At 44.6% G+C, this 21,766-nt stretch overlaps 1 protein-coding gene across 1 annotated transcript in view; it reads right to left on the bottom strand.

Moving 5' to 3' along the window:
- The window catches only part of LCT (lactase), a 50,959-nt gene that overhangs the window by 15,219 nt on the left and 13,974 nt on the right, over positions 1 to 21,766 (bottom strand). The window contains exons 4-9 of the mRNA XM_060626004.3: positions 19,077 to 19,179; positions 17,727 to 17,802; positions 12,934 to 13,663; positions 8,655 to 9,300; positions 3,171 to 4,721; positions 2,230 to 2,498 (exon numbers count right to left, since the gene is read on the bottom strand). Of these exons, the coding sequence (XP_060481987.3) occupies positions 2,230 to 2,498; positions 3,171 to 4,721; positions 8,655 to 9,300; positions 12,934 to 13,663; positions 17,727 to 17,802; positions 19,077 to 19,179 (3,375 nt within the window). The remainder of the gene's footprint in view (positions 1 to 2,229; positions 2,499 to 3,170; positions 4,722 to 8,654; positions 9,301 to 12,933; positions 13,664 to 17,726; positions 17,803 to 19,076; positions 19,180 to 21,766) is intronic.

Genomic DNA, 21,766 nt, shown 5'->3' with positions numbered 1-21,766 from the left:
TAGATCCCCACAAAATAATTATTATTTATAACTAAAAAATACTTAATTTTATGGTAGAGAAACTGGGTAAACACTTTCTTATTCAAGTGATAAAATCAGTTTCATATATATACTATATATATGTGTGTGCACATACACACACACAGAAAATATGGCAAATGGTAAAATTTTAACAGTTGAGAAATATGGGGAAAGGATATACAGGAGTCCTCTACTATTTCTTCAACTTTTCTCTGTGTTCAAAAGGATTTCCAAATAAAAGGTTTTAAAAAGAATGCACAGGGGCGCCTGGGTGGCTTGGTCGGTTGGGCGGCCGACTTCGGCTCAGGTCATGATCTCGCGGTCCGTGAGTTCGAGCTCCGCGTCGGGCTCTGTGCTGACAGCTCAGAGCCTGGAGGCTGTTTCGGATTCTGTGTCTCCCTCTCTCTGACCCTCCCCCGTTCATGCTCTGTCTCTCTCTGTCTCAAAAATAAATAAACGTTAAAAAAAAAATTTTTTTTTAAAAGAATGCACAATAGGGGTGCCTGGGTGGCTCAGTCAGTTAAGCATCTGACTTCGGCTCAGGTCATGATCTCACGGTCCGTGAGTTCGAGCCCTGCGATGGGCTCTGTACTGACAGCTCAGAGCCTGGAGCCTGTTTCAGATTCTGTGTCTCCCTCTCTCTCTGCCCCTCCCCTGTTCATGCTCTGTCTAAATAAACATTTAAAAAAATTAAAAAAAAAAAAAAAGAATGCACAATCAGGTAGTATCTAATCAGGAAGGCCACAGTATAAGCCCTTCTAATCAATTCTTGATTCACACTTAACTCTTTGCTAATTAGACCACATAATGTTTCAAATGGTGACAATTGTGCCTGCTGTCTAATGAATAGAAATGGGTGCTTGCTAATGCCAGTTTAATCATTCAAGATGTGGGTTGGCTAAAAGCTTTTCAAGGACACTCCTTTTCCCTTGCATGGACAGTGTTTAAGAATCCTACAAGGTCTGCCACCTGTGCCCTAGAATGAATTCCTAACCCTTCCTGTGTCCAGCTGTAAACCTGTGGATAGTGGTTCTCACCCAGGGAATATTTTGTCCCCGAAGAGACATTTAGCAAATGTCTACAGGCATTTTTAGTTGTTACAACTTGGGGAGGAATCTGCTGACCTCTAGTGGGTAGAGGTCAGGGATGCTGCTTAACATCCTACAGTGCACAGGAAAGCCCCACAACAAAGAATTATCCATGCAAATGTCAATCAGGCCAAATTGGGGAAACCTTGCTACAGAGGACTCTGTTTGCCCACAGTAACAGTAACAGAACACTGTCTCTGAAACCCTGGCATGTCCTCAAGTGTTTCTTTCATTTAAAGTGTTGGCCAGAGCACCGAAGAGGACCAAGAATTGGGGTTTCCTCCAGTCCACAGAATAGGGTACACGAACAGGTTTTGTGTTTGTACATGTAGTTAATAAATGTCTGGACATAGCAGAATTTAGTCTGAGACTTCATTGTGACCTGGTAGTGCAGCCATCTGGGAGGAGCTCACCCTCACCCCCCTCAAAAACATCTTCAGCAGCTGTGGCTGAGTAGAAGGAAACCCAAGGGACAAGCACACCCAGAGTCAGGTCAGCTCACAGCACTGACTCTGCCCAGGGTCTGCAGGGAACACAGAGCCTCCACTCCTTCTTCAAAGAAAATGAATGGAGGCAGAAGATGTAAAGCAGGGACCTCCACTAGCTGCCTGGGCAAGTGACTCTTTGCTTTTTATCTTTTTCTGTGAAAAAAGGAAAACCCTCGTATTTTCTGTATTATTGAGCTTATTTTGGCATGAATAAGGTTACAGTATGATGCTGCCAGGACATCAAAACAAGCCCAGGCCCACGTGACAGCCATTCTGAGCAAACTGCCTGCTCGGAAGAGACTAGGTGAGAAACGAACATATTCCAGCAGACAATCTTCTGGTTTGCGGGTCTCTGCCTAAGTGTTTGTGCCCAGGTCCACCTGCTCCATTTTGCCTGCCTACGTCCCTCTCAGCATAGCCCAAGCAGCCACGAGTCTGCCTGAATTGGGGGATGTGAGGAAGCTGGTCTGTCCATGGAGAGGACCTCCCAGATTCCGTATACGGCACCTGTACTTTCCTGCTGCAGGTCTGTGACAATCCCCTGTTCTTGCCTGCCCTCCTAGCACCAAGCCCACAGCCTGGCACATAGTAGGTCTGCAATAGCTGTCGTTGAACTGCCCTGAACTTCTCACCTGATATGCGGCGGAAGCTGCACTCCAGATGAAGCCCTCGGGAAACTGTCCATAGACAAACTCGTCTTCCCTGGACAGCGGCATGCCGTTGTTGGTGATCACCTCTGTGTAGTACCTGGCAGAGGCTCTTGCTGTGCGAGGCCTGTTCGTGTTATTGAAATCAACATGGTACAGTCCAAACTTGACTGTGTAGCCATTCAGCCACTCAAAGTTGTCCATCAGAGACCATGCAGAATACCCTCGAAGGTCTACACCATCAAGTCGGTAGGCTAGGAACATTCCAAAGTGAGCAGAGAAGAGCTTTACACCTGGAGGGTGAGGTTCTCAAGAACCCTAGACAAGTACTGGCACATCACTTAAGACAGTAGTCCTAAACCATTAACTCGTACCCACGATTAATGTATGCCCAGATGGACAGAGCACCTTCTTTTTTTGCCAGCACTGATGCCCTCATAGCAAGTATTAATGACCAATCTTTGCAAAACCAAATTCTTTTGTTGGGGTAAAGGGACAGGCTTGAAATCAAGAGTCTCAGCCCACTGTAGAAGTTACACATAGAAATGTGTTTTAGAGAAGAGTTTCTTGCTCTGGGGTGCATGAAACTCACCAGAATATAACATATGCACCATGTTAACAGAAAGTTATCTTTTTGTTCACTGCATTTAAAATAGAACTTGCCACATAGTAGTTGCTCAATAATGAATGGATGGACCCATGAAAATACTTGTATGGGGACTCTGTATGTGTACATCTGGGTAGATGACCATGGCTTTTTTTCAGATTTCCAAAGGGATATGTAACCCCCGACAGGAAAAGAATTATGGAGTTAGAGCCTAAGAGAGACTTGTTTATGGTTTGTAATCCACTTTGCCAAACCATGTCAGGCACATGAGATATGGATGCTGGAAGATTCTGTAAGGGGGACAAGAATTCTCACATACCTTTCAAAGCTTCATTGATGTAGGTTTTGTGGTAAAATATCCTATCAGTATCTTCCACTTTTGGATTTGTCAGCCCCACTCCATTTTCAGTGATGTAAATGGGTATGTCACCATACTCTTCCTTGATCCAGTTGAGCAGTCTTCGTGTCCCCCAGGGTGCAGCTCTGTTTATTGCTGTGGAAGGCCATGAAGGGTCCTCCTCCTTGGTTGCCTCCTGGTCATCTTCATAGGAGGGTGGGTTTAACCTGGGTGTTTTGTGCTGCACAATTCTGGAGGAGTAGGTGTTGAGGCAGAACACGTCAGCTGTGGCCCTGATGTACCTCTTCTCTTCCTCAGTGAAGCTTGGCAGGCGGGAGGTGGCTAAGTGTTGAAGCTCACTCCTGTTCCCCACTTTCCACTTCATGGCATCGGGATAGTCTCCGTTTCGGAAAATGGGGTGGGCAAACCAGCCCAGTGAGAACTGCAGCACTCGGTCAGCTGCCTCCACATCCCTCGGGATCTCAGGGGACTTGGGCTCTGCCCAGTGTGCACTGAGGCTCAAAGAGATGACCCCCTTCTGTTCCTGCCTGTATTTCTCATCGTAAGTGTGATATACTCTGGCATGAGCTTTGATGATTGCATGGCCAATTCTGTAAGGTCCCCAGCCTGGGTCTTTCACCTTTGGAGGAAAATCCCCTGAGCCATAACCCAACCATGCCTGGTATGTGGGCTCATTAAAGGTCATCCAGAACTTGACTCTGTCCCCAAAGGTCTGGAAACAAAAGTCTGCATAGCTGTTAAACAACTCAATCAAGGAAGGATTTTCCCAGCCTCCAATATCCTGGAGGGCCTGGGGCAGGTCCCAGTGGAACAGTGTCACCATGGGAGAGATGTTGCTTGCCACCAAGCCATTGATCAGCCTGTTGTAATAATCAACACCGTGTCTGTTGATAGAACTGTTTCTCCCTGTTGGGAAAATCCGAGACCAGGAGATAGAGAAGCGATAGGCCTTCACCTTCAAAGCTCGAAGCATATTCAGATCGGCATCCAGTTGGTTATAGCTGTCACAGGCGATGTCTCCAGTGGCATTGCCTTTCACATTGCTCCCTGGTGTGTGGGTGAAGTTATCCCAGATGCTGGGGCCTTTGCCATCAGCATTCCAAGCTCCTTCAATCTGATAGGCTGATGAGGACACGCCCCAGAGAAAGTCCTCTCTGAAAGTACCATGGTAGAACAAATCTCTTTCAAACTTGGGTTGGTTGGAGAACTTTTCCCAAACTACTTTAGCTTTGGAGGGCACATCAGACGGAAAAGTGAAGGCTCTGATTTTACGTGGGAAGTTTGCTAAACTGGGTGGTGGCAGTCTCTTTACTGCCTTGGGGAGGAAACCGTTCTTTTCAATGATGCTGGTGAAAAAGTAGGCAGATTTCCTGGGAGTCCTTGGCTTGCTGCCGTCATTGAAGTTGACATGATACAGTCCAAACCTCTGGCTGTAACCAAAGGGGCCTTCAAAGCCATCCATGAGGGCACGAGCAATGTAAGATCGAACATCCACTAAGTCCTCCTTGATAGCTATGGAGAAAAACAAAACTTTGGATTATTTTCAAGTCTCTATGGGGCACCTGGGTGACTCAGTTGGTTAAGTGTCTGACTCCTGATTTTGGCTCAGGTCACAATCTCACAGTCAGTCAGGAGAGAGCCTCCTGCACCCCACCCTTGGGCTCTGTGCTGACGATGGAGCCTGCTCTGGCTTCTTTCCCTCTCTCCCTCTCTCTCTGCCCCTCCCCTGCTTGCACTCATGCTTTCTCTCCCTCTCTCAAAAAATAAAAAATAAAAATAAATAAAATTTAAAAAAATAGTCTCTGTTACTGATGTTGCTATTTAAAGGTTTTCCTTTTCATATGCACGTTTTGGAGGGGATTTAGGTTACCCCAAAAATGTTAACCCTTTTTCCTCAGAATGAATAAAAGAGAATCCACAAGATGCCCATGAATCATCAGGCCACATCTATGGTCATAAACCTCAATCCAGAAGGCCATCCCTGCCTCAAAATGAATACAAGCATGTATCCCATCTGCTACTATCAGGATTCCTTGTTTTTTTATAGAATGCATAAGTCATTTAATATTTAAAATATACTTTTGTTTTTCCTTATGTCTAGCAATACTGACATAAAATGATCACACATCCCCTCTTAAAAAAGAGAAATAACGCCTACAGTAAGGTATTTCCTGGTACAGTGAGCTGAATGGTGGTCCCCAAAAAGATATGTCCAAATCTTAACTTGGTACCAGTTAATGTAATCTTATTTGGAAAAGAAGTCTTTGTAGATGTAATTAAGTTAAGGATCTTAAGATGAGATCATCCTGCATTAACTGGGTGAGTCCAAAATCCAATGACAAGCATCCTTAAAAGAGAAAGATAGAAGGTCTCCACGAAGGTGGAGGCAGAGATTGGGGCAATGCAGCCAACAGCCAAGAAATGCCTGGAGCCACCAGATGCTGAAAGAGGCAAGGAAAGAGTCTCCTCTGGAGACTTCGGAGGGAGAGTGGCCCTACCAGCATCTCCATTGTGGACTTCTGGCCTGCAGAACTGTGAGAGAATAAAAAAAGGCATCTAGTGAGTCAACCAAAAGCCAGTGTCAAAGTAAAGCAATGGCTTTGGGCTCAAACTGGGAACCAGCAAAGTATTAAGCCCTATTTTTATCAGATTACACAGCCTCTCAACAAACATTGACTATATAAGAGGCTGGCAATTCATTTATTTTATATAATTCATTTATTCATTCAATGAATAATTTAGTAAACACCTACTTTGTCCCAGGCTGTAAAAGGCTCTAGAAACAAAAATGAATAGAAGCTTCATAGGTTAGTGGGTATTGATGAGCCAGTGATAGAAAGGCCTATAGTTTCACTCACTGGCTGTTTGGGCACACCATGTAATCTCTCAGAGCATCAGTTTTCACAATGGTCTCATGAGGATGATCTCTGCTCCTATTTTCTGCACAAGGCTGTTTCAAAGATCTCTTGAGATAATGTCCTAGAGGGATTCCAAGATTGTGAAGATTACATAATTGTACCCTTGATGCTGAGAACACAAGCAAAGTAAAAGAGAGGGTGTCTGGCCTCATGAACACTGAGGCCTCCACTCCCTAAGGTGTCTCCATTCCTAACTGCAGTGCCCAGGGTAGGTATTGCTAGTCAACTCTTTCTCTCTGAATCTACACAAGGCCTTGAAATCTTCTCAGAATAGCCCTCTAGGCAGGTGACTAGCCATATATCACTTGATTAGTGCTGATATAGGAGATGAAAATTATTTGCCATTCCTTTTTACTTGGAATAAAAAGACATATGGGGAAAAGATAGTCTTCAACAAATGGTGTTGGGAAAATTGAACAGCTACATGCAAAAGAATGAAAGTGGACCAATTTTCTACACCATACACAAAAATAAACTCAAAATGGATTCAAGACCTAAATGTGAGATCTGAAACCGTAAAAATCCTACAAGAGAGCACGGGCAGTAACTTCTCTGACATCAGCCATATCAACATCTTTCTAGATATGTGTCCTGGGGCAAGGGAAACAAAAGCGAAAATAAACTATTGGGACTACATAAAAATAAAAAGCTTTTTCACAATGAAGGAAACAATCAACAAAACTAAAAGACAACCTCTGGAATGGGAGAAGATACTTGAAAATAACATATCCAATAAAGGATTAATATCCAAAACATATAAAGAACTGATACAACTCAACACCTAAAAAAAAAATAAACCAAGTAAAAAATGGGCCAAAGACACAAGCAGACATTTCTCCAAAGATGACATCCAGATGGCCAAAGGACACATGAAAAGATGTTCAACATCACTAATCATCAGGGAAATGCAAATCAAAACTACAATGAAATATCACCTCATGCTTGTCAGAATAGCTAAAATCAAAACCATAAGAAATAATAAGTGCTGGTGAGGATGTGGAGAAAAAGGAGCCCTCATGCACCATTGGTAGGAATGCAACTTAGTGCAGTCACTGTGGAAAACAGTATGGAGGTTCCTCAAAAAAAATTAAAAATAGAATTATGATGTGATCCAGTAATTCCACTACTGGGTATTTACAAAGAATACAAAAATACTAATTTGAAAAGATATAGGCACTCTGTTTACTGCAGCATTAATTACAATAGCCAAATTATGGAAGCAGCACAAGTGTCCATCAATAGATGAATGGATAAAGAAGATGTGGTATTTATATATAATAGAACATTACTCAGCCATAAAAAAGAATGAAATCTTGTCATTTGCAACAATATGGATGCATCTAGATGATAAAATGCTAAGTGAAGTCAGAGAAAGACAAATACCATATGATTTCATTCATGTGTGGAACAAACAAAACAAATGAACAAAGAATAAAAGAGATAAACCAAGAAGCCGACTCTTAACCATAGACAACAAACTGATGGTTACCAGAGAGGAGGGGTGGAGGGGGGTGTTAAATAGCTGAAGGAAATTATGAGTACACTTATCATAATGAGCACTAAGCAATGTATAGAATTGTCAGATCACTATATTGTACACCTGAAACCAATATAAAACTGTGTGTTAACTATACTAGAATTAAAATAAAAAAAATTTAGGTGTGCTTGGGTGGCTCAGTTGGTTATGATCTCACAGCTTTGTGTCACGTCATGATCTCATGATTCATGAGTTCAAGCCCCACATCGGGCTCTGTGCTGACAGCTCAGAGCCTAAAGCCTGCTTCGGATTCTGTGTCTCCCTCTCTCTCTGCCTCTCCCCTGCTCGTGCTCTGTCTCTCTCTCTCAAAAATAAACATTAAAAAATATTAAACTCTCTTTCTCTCTCAAAAATAAATAAATATTAAAAAAATCTTTTAAAAAATTTAAAAAGACGTATGAAACTATGTTAGGTAAGACTGGTGCAGTAGATATGAATTAATGGGATCAAAGTGAATGATGTGGACTGTAGATTTTATAGCTGACTTACGGAGATGGAGATGAATGTGGCCAGAACAACGAGGGAAGATTTAATGGGTTGGAGTCCCCTCCTATAATGCCATTGGCATCCTTTATTACAATTTTCTGTCTGTGACCCTCTGTAAACTCTGAGGGTCCTATGGGAAAAGATGATATTTGCTCAATATTTTACCCTTACTGTCTTGTGCAATGTGCGGTACATAACAGGCACTGAATAAATATTTGTTAAATGAATGTGTTAAAAGATGATGAGTTTTTGATCAATGGATAGGACTCAAATGGGCAGAGTGTAGGAGGCGGCATTATAGGGAATAAGAACATAGGAACAAACACTTGAGGCTTCTGGGGGAAACAGCTAGGAGGCTGATATGAAGGACTCATGCTATTACTACTAACACTACTTTTTGGCTTCATTTTCTTAGGAGACTGTCTTTGTCTCATTAAACAGAAATCTGAAGACTTGGAGAAGTACCACCCACCTTCCAATCACCAGCATATCCACCATTCTTACCTTTGAGCACCTCATTGATATATTTATTGAAGTAGTCTACTCTCAAGGAATCCTCAAGGAGATCTTCAGTCTCCCCTATGGGCATGCCATTCCCAGCCAGGTAGATCGGAACTTTTCCTCTTGTGTATTCCAAAGATACAAACTGCAATAGCCTCCTTATACCCCAGGGCACCACATAAATCCAAGGGGATGAGGTCTGGGGCCATGCAGGGTCCACATGTTGGGAAAAGCCTCCAATGGTGTCATAGCTAGGGATGCAGGAATCTTGTTGGGCCGTGCTGATAAGGCGAGAAGTGTAATGAGACAGACCCAGAAAATCAGCAGAGCCTTTCAGGAGTTGCTTCTCTGCCTTGGTGAACTCAGGGAGCTGGACCACAAGACTGGGGCACTGTTGGTTCATCTGTTGGATTTGGGCCTTCAGGGCAGCAGGGTAGTCTCCATCCACAAAGATGGGGTGTGCAAACCAGCCCAGCATGAAGTGCAAGAAGCGTTCAGAGGCACTCAGGTCCTCAGGCCTCTCTGGGGACAGAGGTTCTGCCCAGTCTGAGTTCAACACAATGCCCACACGTCCCTGCTGCTGTGGACGATAGTAGCTATTATAGTGGTGCCAAACTCTGGCATGAGCCTTGAGGACCAAGTGAGCCACCTTGTGAGGAAAAAAAAGAAAGAAATACAGTGCTTAATAACAGCTAATAGCAAAGCCAACAACAACCACAAGCCAATAACAAGTCTACAACAACAAGTTAATACGAATGTCAATAATGTTACCAATGTTAATAAAATAGCCACAATGAAAATGTCCACATCAATAACAGCACCAATGTCAACAACGTCAGGAAGTCATCAGCAAGTCAATGCCAATATCAACAAGTCAACAATATCAAAAAGTAGTTAAGATTGATGCTAACAATGTCAGTAAATCAACAACATGGACAATGTTGACATCAACATCATCAACACCAATGCCAGCAATATCAACAGCCAATAACATCAACAAGTCAACATCACCATCAACAGGTCAATAGAACCATATTTCACAGTAAAAAATTGTTAATGAATTCTCTCATAAGCTCCTCCCAACAGTCTTGTGTGACAGTATAATTATTATTACCACTATACAGATGAGGGGAACAAGATCTAGAGAGGTGTAGAATGTAAGAAGCCTGACTCTGCCTGTATTGTCCCCCATGATGCTATTCTGACTTTGTTCTTAGTAAGTGCTTATTGAATAATTCATCAACAATGAATTTGGGACGATCATTTTATTTGACACAGAAGGGATGGGACAATTCTTTCTAACCTACCTGCTCTTTCCACTTAATGAAATCTAGGAAGAAAACCCATGACCAGGAATCTCTTTGTAGACTTAACTCAAGGTCTTACAAAAGTTAACAGCTTTCCTTGGCAGAGTGCCATGGGAAAACGGGCAAAAGCAGGGTGTCTGGAGTGTAACAAACCTAGACTTAAATCTTGACTTTGTCACTAACTTCCTTCTCATTCAGTTTCCTTGTATGCAAGAAGTGGTAATTATGCATTCATTTAGGAGGACTAAATAAGATCATGTATACAGAGCACCAAGCAGACACTTGGGGTGTAGGAGGGAGATTGCTATTGCTTATCATCCTTTCCTTTTTCATTTTTATCATCTGAAGATAATGACACTTACTCTTGAAGACTTTCAGATCAAAATATGCCTTAGGAAGTCAAACTCCTCACTGCTTCTCATGTTGCAAATGTTAATCCTTAACAGGGTCCTAAACTCCAATGGTAAACTGTGCTTTTTTCCAAAAGGCAGGAATGTGTGCCTTCTAACTGAGTCAGCATCAGGCAGGGGGCTCAGCGGAATATGAAACAACTAGCAAAACCAGTCATTGTGGCCATGTAAGAACATGGAAAGGTGTTAATGACATGTCAGATAAGAAATGGGCACTAGGGTGATTATGACAGCCAGTGTGGGTTCAATCATCATAACAATTGTACCATGCTCGTGGGGGATGTCAATAACGGGGGGAGCTGTGCACGTGTGGGAGCAGAGGGTATATGGAAAATCTACATTAACTTCTGTTCAATTTTGCTGTGGACTTAAAACCACTGTAAAAAATAAAGTCTACTTGGGGCACCTGGGTGGCTCTATCAGTTAAACATCTGATTCTTGATTTTGGCTCAGGTCATGATCTTATGGTTTGTGGGTTTGAGCCCTGCATTAGCACTGTCAGCATGGAGTCTGCTTGGGATTCTCTCTCTCTGCCCCTCCCCCATCTCTCTCTCTCTCAAAATAAATAAACATTAAAAAAATAAAGTCTACTTGAAAAAATGTACTAAGGGGTGCTTGGGTGGCTCAGTCGGTTAAACGTCCGACTTCGGCTCAGGTCATGATCTCACGGTTTGTGAGTTCAAGCCCCGCGTCGGGCTCTGTGCTGACAGCTCAGAGCCTGGAGCCTGTTTCAGATTCTGTGTCTCCCTCTCTCTCTGACACTCCCCTGTTCATGCTCTGTCTCTGTCTCAAAAATAAATAAATATTTAAAAAAATTTTAAAAAGGCACTGAATTTAGTGCACTCTGTAAGTACACTGTGAATGCAAGGACTGGAAGGACATATGGGCAAAATTATGAGTGAACCGTTTTCTTTGCAATCTTCCCTTAATGGTATTATACTGTTTTAACTAATAAATCAAAGCAAGAATTGAAGGAGAAAGGTGGTGTGGACTTTCCAGGAGCCACAGTTGTAGGGATAAGAAGCCAGGAGAAGAGGTTGGGATGAGTTTTACAACAAGGAGACAAACAGAAAGGTTCAAACCTTCCATTTTGAGAAGTGTTCTCTCTTGGTGTGTATGCTCTTGTTGAACAAGAGCAGAGTGGAAGCTTTGACTTCACTCTAATTTTTGGCATTTCATCAAGTCATTGATTTTAGCTCATTCTGAGTGTGGACATTTTGGATTGTTCTCTAATTTTCTTATGTGTATTTATTTGTATCATCTCCAAAAAGTATTAAATCTTGAGGATATGGGTCATGCATCCTCCTTAACACTTAGCATAGGGCAAGGCAAAGACTCCTATTTCAGAACAGAACCCAAGATGTGGCAGGGGAAAGCCAGGCTAACATGTGCATCCTGAATATGGATGTCAGGGAAAGCTGGTGAGTTTTCTGGGAGATTTGAGCAAAAAAAGAAATGATGGAAAGGGCCCATATTAAGCTACTTAAAATTTTGTGTCCAGTATATACATCCCCTTCTTATGGAAATGATACCCTGCCTACCCTCTGGAAAGCCAAACCCTTTTTCCTTTTCCACCTCCCCACCTCTCAGCCAGTGTGTGGAAGGGCAGAGCTGAGACCCAGACCCAGACCCAGACCAGTCACTGCACAACATTTTCCCAGCCTAGACTTAGTGATTGGTTCAGGGATGGGCATGCAACCCATGCAGCAAGCATAAGGCACAGGGACACGTTTGCTGGGAATGCCAGAAGAGAGGTAAGCTTTCTTTCCTGCTGGTCTTGAAATAGGAGAGTGTGGCTGCTACCATCTGGTTACCAAGCAGCCCAAGTAGAAAACCAACAAGGAGGGGCAAGAAGAGAAATTGAGTACTAGTGGCATTGTTTGGGATCTAATCAAGCTCCACTCTGACCAGCTAAAACCCAGACTTTTCAGGGATGCCTGGGTGGCTCAGTTGGTTGAGCCTCCGACTCTTGATTTCAGCTCAGGTCATTATGTCACTGTTAGTTGGATCGAGCCCCCCCTCCAGCTCTGTGCTGACAGCTTGGGGCCTGCTTGGGATTTTCTCTCTCTCTGCCCCTCCCCAACTCATGCTCTCTCTCACTCTCTCAAAATAAATAAACATTTAAAAAAATCATATTAAAGCCCAGACTTTTCAGTTTCCTGAGCTGATGGACTCCCACTTGGCTTAAGTCTGTCTGGGTTGGTTTTTCTGTCCCATGCAACTAAGAGTCCTGGATGACAAGGAAAATCTGCTGTAGACTCAAGCAGACTCGGGCTCAGATTCTGGCTTCAAACTGCTGACCCTGTAGCGATGCCATCAGGAAACAGTTTCTCCTCTCTGAGCCCCAGTTCCCTCATCCACCAGCGCTGTTCCAAGGATGTAACAACTTAACAAAGTGCCAGCAGTATTTGGACAAAATAAGGTGATTAACGATTTATGGTGCCTTCCCTCCCTCTGGCTTCCTTTAAAGCACAAAAAGTAAACGCATTCTGACTGGAAGAGACAATGACTTTCTCCCAGCCAAATTCTCCTCCAGTGAGGCAGCACTGCAAGGACGAGAAGTACCTTGAAAGAAGCCACGCCCGGGTCGGAGATGCCCGGTGCGTGTTGGCCAGTGCCGTAGCCCGCGTAGCTCATCACCCACGGCTCATGGAAGGTCACCCACAGCTTCACGCGGTCCCCGAAGGTGGCGAAGCAAAAAGCCGCGTAGTCCAGGAAGGCGTCCACCACACTGTCGTCCTGCCACCCGCCGCGCTCCTGCAGGGCCTGGGGCAGGTCCCAGTGGAAGAGCGTGGCCATGGGCTGGATGCGCGCGTCCAGCAGGCTGTCGATGAGCCTGCTGTAGTAGGCGACGCCCTGGCGGCTGGGTCCGGGCCCGAGCCCCGTGGGGAAGATGCGGGACCAGGAGATGGAGAACTTGTAGACGTGAGCTTGGAGGCCGCGAAGCAGGGCCACATCGGTGTCCACCTTGTGGTAGCTGTCACTGGCCACCTCCGGTGTTGCTGCGCCCTCGGAGGCGTGCCGGCGACCCAGGTGGTCCCAGACGCTCGGCCCTCTTCCGCCCTCGGCCCAGCCTCCTTCCACGTTAAAGGCTCCCGTGGAGACGCCCCAGAGGAAGCCTTCGGGGAAATCCTCCCGCAGGAAAGCGTCCCTTTCGGCCGTGGATTGGTTGGCAAATGTTCCCCAGACTCTCCGGTAGGCGGAGCCCCGCGGCGAGGAGGAACCTACTGCCGTCCCTAGGGCAGGCTGCGCGGCGGTCTGGAGGGGCGCGCTGTCTGTCCGAGAGCAGGGCCCCCTGCGGGATCCGAAAGATGGAAAGGACACGGTGAGTAATGACCCTGCGGGCTACCTGCGCCCCCAGACTGATGGATGGCGGCAATGTGTGTAATTAGTAAAGGTTCGAGAAACACTGAGTCAAAAGCCACACAAGTGCCTGGTAGATGGGAAAATTACTATTATTGCCTCTTCTTAGGTGAGTTATTATTGCTTCTGCAGGACTCCAAACACTGTGCCAAGCCTACCGTTCTGTGTATTAGCTTGTCCTCAAATACTGTCTTTAGTTCTGATGCCATGCTTTTTCTTCTTACTGTTTATAAAACATAGCTAATCATAATGATGGCTTTAACTCATTATGCCTTGATTCTGTGCTGGCCACTGTGATATGAATGTAGGTCTCTCCATTAATTTTCACGAATTTATTAGATAAGGACTACAGTTATTTAACCGTATCCTATAGAGAAGGAGATTGAGAGTCAAAGAAATGAGTATATTCTGGGCATCAGGGGACCAGCACCTGTTTGTCAGCTGGTATGGAAGAAAGTATTTCAATAACTGAATTACTGGTGTAGCTCTGCTGATGTGCATCAGCTAAATATTAACACCAGCTACAACCTCCTTTCTCCTTTATGCTGCCTGGATTATGGACACAATGGCAGGAGCTCATGCAGTCATGATGGACAATAAGGTGGAAGCCTTGTTAAGGATGACAAAAATTAAGGCAGAAGCCTGGATTCCTGATGATTGTACCTACTGAAGATCATCCATCTCCAGCCTTTGTAATGTAAATGAACCCACATCTTGTTTTTTTTAATGAGAACTTCTCCTTAATCACATAGTTTACAAACTGTAGAATACAGTCTGTGCTTTTAACCACATATCACTGTATTTGTAGATGTGTAGACATTCATATATTTTTAAATATTTCATATATATAAATTCAGATAAATATATATATTTGAAATAAAACATACTGTAAAAATGCTATCCTTACATGAATGCACTCTAGTTTCTTTTTTATTCTAGTCCATTTCTCTCCTTCTGTCTTTCCTTCCTTTTTTGTTTTTAATTTTCTTTTAACATTTATTTATTTTTGAGAGGCAGAGAGAGACAGAGCATAAGCAGGGGAGGGGCAGAGAGAGAGGGAGACACAGAATCAGAAGCAGGCTCCAAGCTGGCAGCACAGAGCTTGATGCGGGTCTTGAACTCACAAACTGCAAGTTCATGACCTGAGCTGAAGTCGGACGCTTAACCGACTGAGCCACCCAGGCGCCCCTCTTCCTTTCTTTTTTTAATAAAACATTTTCTTCTCATGTTTCAAAACAAACCCTAAATTGGTTTACCAATCTCCAAGTCCTGGCCTACAGGCTGGAAGGCACTGTAAGAGAGCATGTGGCAGTTACACCAGCAGAGGGCAATGTTGAGGAAGGGTTGGTGTAGGTGGATGTGTTTGGTCTGGAGGGGGAATCGCAGGGGGATGGCGGAAGGGGGTGCAGTACAAGGGCATCTCCTGTCCAATGGCCATCATGTGGAGGGAGGATGTCATTTGTGCGTGGTTAGCCCAGAGCACAAAATTGGTAGAAGTGACAGGGACATTGCAGAGGGACCTCTGTCCAATGGAGAGAAATCTGGGTCTTCCAAACTTAAGTACCTCCTATTTTATGAAGCGTCAACGAACTCACATTTGCTAAAACAGCAGTGGGGGTGGGGGGTAATCTATAGTTATGGATTATCCATAATATATACAGGTCTCTGGAGCACAACCACGGACACAGGTGACACCCACTCAATGAACAGACTCAGCTACTCTGACCTAAAACTCCTGATCCTGATTGTCCTCCTGGCTTGGAAGAAATGAAGTCTTGAGGAAAGAAACAAACAGTCCCTGGATAAAATACAATTTGCTCTAAAGGACTGCTTAATTATTCATTTGCTTTTTTATTTGCTTATGTATGTATGTATAATCTCTTCACCCAGCATGGATCTAGAACTCACAACCTTGAGATCAAGAGTTACATGTTCTTCTGACTGAGCCAGCCAACCACCCCTCAATTTGCTCTTAAAGCTTTAATGCTGGAAGTTCAGGTTTACCTAACTTGGGAGGAGATTTAACATACTCAGTATGAGTATACTGAGTATCTCTCAAGAGATTTAGCATAGCCTCAGTTTCTATGCCCAGGCCTTGCAGGTAAGCCCTCCTTCAGCTATCCCTCCCCTGCCCCAGCCACCTCAGAGCATCCCAGATAATGCTCTTTCTCCCCCTTCTGTGGAGCAATGCTTTGTCTTCTGCCACAATCTGGTATTAGAGTCATTTGTGGGCCACTCTGCTTCCCCTCCAAGGTCTAAGATTCTCAAAGAGAAAAGGAAGTTACTCCTGTTGGAACCCCCCTCAGTCTGCCCTGGCCCCCAGCAGACTCTCCACCAACATCCCCCTGAATGAGGATCGCCAGCTGTTAGTTTAATGTCAGCCAGTGTTGGACCTTTGCCTCAGGCCAAGTTTAGAGGGAGAACCTTGGAGCTGATATCATATGGCATCTTGTGGTTTTATAATTACTGAGCTTTCTGGGTAACCCTTTCATTATGGCCTCTTGAGTTCTATTTTCTGAAAAGACATAGCCCAGTAATCCTCAGCTGACTCCGAGTGTGGTCAGGGAGCACTTTTGACCTATCTGCTCTTTCTACCATTCATACTCCCAGCACAAAGCCTGACAGTAGCAGCCACTCGGGGTCTGTTGGTTTAACCGGCAGAGCTTGAAGTGAGTTGAGAGGACTGAACAACAGATTGAGATACACAAGTGCTAGGAGAGGAAAAGCACAAGAAGATGGTAGCAACTGAGTGAGTGACCCTGGACAGAGCTTTTCTAGCAGTCTGAGGTAGGGTAAGGAGAGCTCTAGCTCAAAGTCTGGGAAGCCAAATGATTCTTTCCAGTCTTTGTCTTTCGTCAATGCATGGTGCATGAAGCTCACATGTGTAACATACCCATGGAAGGCTGACGTTTCTGGGGAACAACCATCTCCTGGTTTCCACACCATCCTTTTAGGTTTTTGTCTTTTAGGTTTGTCATGTGGAGAGAGGATGTCATTTGTACGTGGTTGGCCCATGTCTTTTTTGTCTTTTAGGTTTTTATTTTATTTTATTTTTTAAATTTTATTTTTAATTTTTTTTAAATTTACATCCAAATTAGTTAGCATACAGTGCAACAATGATTTCAGGAGTCCACACCATCCTTTTCATGCTCACTTGGGAAGCACATCGGATTTTGAGTGTTGTGAGAGGGTCATTATGGGGGTAACCTAAAACCTGCTCTAATTTTTTTTTAAAGTATGCCATTTACAAATTTTGGTATTTTAGCCATAATTTTGGTAAGAAATTATTTGCAACCCCACATAAATTAAAACCTCTCTTCTTAGGGTATGCCTGGCTGTCTCAGTTGGTAGAGCCTGTGACTGTTTATCTTTAGGGTCATGAATTCAAGCCCCACATTGGGTATAGAGATTACTTAAGGAAATAAAAAACAAAGTAAAAAAAAAAAAAACCCACGAAAGTCAAAAACAACCTCTTCTTAGAACACCACTGAGTTAGGTTTCTGCCCCACTGCAACAGTTCAATCTCCTACCTATGCTATCTCCTCAAGGGGAAGATGTTTTACATATCACATGAGGAAACAGGTATACAGAACTAACCTCACTTACTCAGAACACGTAACTTCAGTGGGGTGGTCAGATATATCTTTAACCCAGGCTGCTGTTCCACAAACTCAGGTTGTCTCCAACAAGATCTTAAATTAGAAGACAGGGGTTCAGATACCAGCTCTACTCATTGTGTACACTTGGACAAACTGCAAAGGTCACCAGTGCAGAATGACAAGAGAGGATGCAGGACCATGTGGGCCCCGGGTAAGATGCAATGGGAGACAGGCTCTCTCTGCCATCCCCTCTGAGCCTTTATCGCTCGCCTACAGAACAGCCATGATAAAATCACTGGCGAGAGGCAGATGGCAACAGTCCCATGAGATCACACGTATGAAAGAATATTCTGCAAACATCAGCTATTGATACTTCAGCAGGAAATCTAACATTACCTTTTCTTGGAACTTGAACAGCTCAGGAAAGTATTGAGATCAAACCCAATGGTGATCACTTGGCTTTTATTTATGGCTGTAAAAGAAGAAGTTTAATTAATTCTCCCTGAAGTCCAACCAACAATATGCATGATTGCCATCAATCGTTTTCCTTATATATACAACACACCCAAACTCCAAGCAATTGTTCTAAGCTTCCTGGAAAATGCCATGGACTAAAGCACTAAGGAGGTCAGAAGTGATTTCCACCTACTTAGAACAGTGGTTCTCAAACTTCCGTGTGCATCAGAATCACCTGCAGAGCTTGTAAAGCACAAATTGCTGGGCCCACCTCACAGTTTCTGATCCAGTGCATCTGCCATAGGGCTCAAGGATTTGAATGTCTAACAAGGTCCCAGGTGAGGCTGATGCTGTTGGTCTGGAGACCACACATGGAGAACAATTGATTTAGAAGAACTCAGACATCAGAAAAGGATGGAATTTTTTAAATTGTAGTAAACTATGCATCAACATAAAATTGACCATTTTAGCCATTTAGAAAGGGATGGAACTTAAGAATAGAGATAGGTATGCCATCAAAAAATGAGTTAGGGTGAGGGTTATTAAGTGGTATCTATGGATGAGTGTCAGGAGGTCTGTGAAGTCAGCTCAGTACTGGTTACAGGTAGTAAAAAGGGCACTACTGACTTATACCATACTCTGCCTTATAGGGTGACTGGGATGGATGTCAGGACACGCAGGAATGTGGCCCTCAGACCCTCCTGCAGAGTCTCTAGTAGATCCTCAGCCCCTGATGCCTTAACAGAATCCACCTTACCCTTGACCCGACTGGACCAAGAGTGATCTCCTGATCCAGGGGCCCCCAGTCAGATTCACTCTCAAGAATTTGAACTTGAACTAAGAGGCACAGAGAAGATGGTCCATGAGCTGTGGGTCTTAGACATGAAGGTTTTGGTGAGGTGCCCACTAGGGCCATGTGCAAGCTGAAGTGAAATGCGGACATGAATAAGAAGAAGCAGAGTGAGGCAAAGGTGAGATATCAGAGGGATGGGTAATGGAAGGGGACACGCAAGCACAGAGCAGTTCCCCTGCTTACACCTGATACCTGAGGCCTGATGGCCTTTATTTACACAAGACCGAGGCATCCTTGCCATCTTTATACAGAACCCCTCGTCTTTCTTGGGTCAGTGGGAGCTAAGGGACAGAGGGTACAAAGGCATCTGGGGTGGGCTCTCAGACCAGCCCTCCTCTGGTCCTTCTTCTTATTGGAACCCCAGACTTTCAGGACTGCTACTGCCAAGCCAGTGCACCAAATGTGACTCAAAACCTCGCCAGCAATGGTCCACTCACCCTCGAGAAGGCTGAAGAGCAGTCTGGCTGACTTCTTCCTGGTGGAGGGGCAGTCCTGGAATCTTAGATTGAAGATGAAAATTTTTACTTTTGGCTCAACAGTCTGAAAAAGATAAAGGCCAACAAGTGAATTGAAGTTGCCTAGTATAAGTCTTTTGATAACAAGGATAGATTTTCAAGATGAGAAGTTACGAACCTCACTCCGGTTTGGGAAATGACCTCCAGACATCTCAATTAGGAAAGGAAGCAGACTCTAGACTCTGAGGGAGAATGAGCTACACTTTTCAGTAACAGTGGCCACACCCTCCCCATCAACCCACACCAAAGAGATAGGCTTAGCATGCTTACAAGGCTTACAGTGCCCAACCAGGCACTGTGTTGGGACCAGGGACAAGGCCATCCACTCATGTTAGGGGCCTTTCTTACTATAAGAGGCTTAATCAGGTGCCACCATCACAGTATTTATGGATGTCTGGGGTTTGCTTCAAAACAACCTGACTTGAGAAGGGGAAGATGGGGCATAGATGAAACAAGATCAGCCATGAGTCGATAGCTTTTGAAGTTGGGGATGGCTTCATTATACTTTTCTTGTAGACATATTTCACATTTTCCATAATAATAATGATGATAAAGCGGCCCTCATTCAAATGGAACAGGTGTGACTTTTCTCCCATTTCTAAGCCATTTCACTGTCAAAGGAAACATGTTGTTTGACTTCACTTTAAATTACCTTTTCTGGGGGGGAGGTTGGGTTTGGTCATTTTCCCCACATCAAGTTTTTCCTCTTCGGAGGAGTTAAAAGCCACTGAGAGATACCGATAGCAACTACTTCCAAAGAAGGCAGGCTCATTCTTTATTTTCTCAGAGTCACCTGCAACAATGCCCCTTCTTTACAGATAAAGTGCCTTCAGCCTTGAGAAGCTAAGTTGCCCAAGACCACAGTTAAAGGAGGTGCAGCTCACACAGTCCTCATTCTTTCCCTTGCTGGGTGGATGCAGGGGAACCCAACAGCTAAGGGGACCGAGGATTTTCTCTCTCCTGAAAGATCAACACACAATGGGGGCCAGGAGGGCTGAAGGAGCCTTCAGCTGAGTGGGGAATTTCCTGGGTGTGCAGAGCCTTTACCTGCTCAGAGGACAGGGGCACTGCTCATGCACCTCCTGCAGAATTTAGATGTGCTGGGCATGAGGATGTCTTCTAGCCCTAAAACACCTGTGTGCTGGTGAGAAGAGCAGCAGCTCAGGGTCCCTGAGGCTCGGAGAAGGATGTGCAGGTGCTCTGGGGAGAGTGGAAGGAAACGGGAATGGGACAGCGTGGGACCTGCTCCTCCAGGCCTTCAAGCCTCCAGGAGCAGGGTGAGAGGACCCCAGATGAGGAGGAAGGGTACACTCTGAAGGAAGCAGTGGGCAGAATGATCTGGGTTCTTGGGGACACAAGTCAGCCCCTTGCCTGGGGAGAAAGCTGTTCTTCCTGTCCTGGGCGTGCTGTGTGGGAAATGGTACACACCTGTAAACCAACGAGCCCAGAGAGGGACAGTCTCCTCTCCAGCTCAGTTCTCTCCTCATAGCTGGTGATGAAAGTGGTCATCCTGAATCTTTAGAGCTACATCTGAAGTGTCAAATACAGCATCTGGAACCTAATCCCTACCTAAGGAAATAATAGGAATAAAGAACTCCTAATAAAAGGCTGCCAAGTCTGTCCAGGAGGGTTTTACTATTCGGCTGGCCAGCTCTCAACTGAGAGTTCACAGCTTTATCCAGACACTGGGGGGAACAGGCCTTCTTGAAAACGTTTTGATGTCAAAAGAGAAACACTGTAAACCACATCCTCAAGCAGAAATTAAGCCAGTCCTCTGTTGATGGCCTCTCTGAGGCATGCTCCATCTGCCTAACCCAGACAATTTTAAAATGTCAGACAATGAACCCATTAGCTGAGGAACAAGCCCTGGTTGAAGTCCTTAAAGAAGACAAAAGATAGGTTTAGGTGTGATAGGCATCAGCAGGCCTTGAAGACACTACTTCAGCGCTGCTTACAGCCCAGAAATCTGGCCCACCAAGCCCACCAGTGCAGTCTCTGGGTCAAGCCAGTTTGGGTTCAGGTAAGAAGATATTTGCAAAAACAACTAAAATTATACATGATTTTCAAAAATGCCACCCTCATTATAATGTCCCCAACACCTTGGAATTATTTTTGTCTTGCAGAGGGAGTGTGGTGTCATGAGAAAGCCCTGGTTCCAATTCCAGCTCTGCTCACTACCTCATGTCTGACCTTGGTTAAGTTTCTTAAGTGTTGGGGTCTGCTGTAAGGGATAACATGAGGATAAAGTGCCCCACGCAGTGCGGGGCACAGAGCAGGCACTAAAGTCATAGCAGCTATTACTCAAATACCTTGTGAATGCATCTGCTGTCTTTGATTATTAGATCATAGTATTTGTAAACAATAAAAGCGGCAGTGCCTACAAGGTCAGCAGGAAACCCATAGACACAGGGATGGGACTGATGCTAATTAGTCCATTTCAAGCTTCCAGCCTCGGGTCAAATGGAGTTCCCACCTAGCTGCAGCACTGAGGGTTTGACACTGATGAGCTTGGCCTTTAAACAGGTAATTCCTCTAACAATCCACCCTGCCTGGTGGTGGGGGTGCTGGGATTCAAAGCCAGGAGGCCCAGGGCTGAAAGCAGAGGGGAGTGG

Source organism: Panthera onca, chromosome C1, assembly GCF_046562875.1.
Source record: "Panthera onca isolate mPanOnc1 chromosome C1, mPanOnc1 haplotype 2, whole genome shotgun sequence".
Taxonomy (NCBI): Eukaryota; Metazoa; Chordata; class Mammalia; order Carnivora; family Felidae; genus Panthera; species Panthera onca.
The sequence above is the reverse complement of the archived record's forward strand: the minus strand, read 5'-3'. Positions and strand labels throughout refer to the sequence as shown.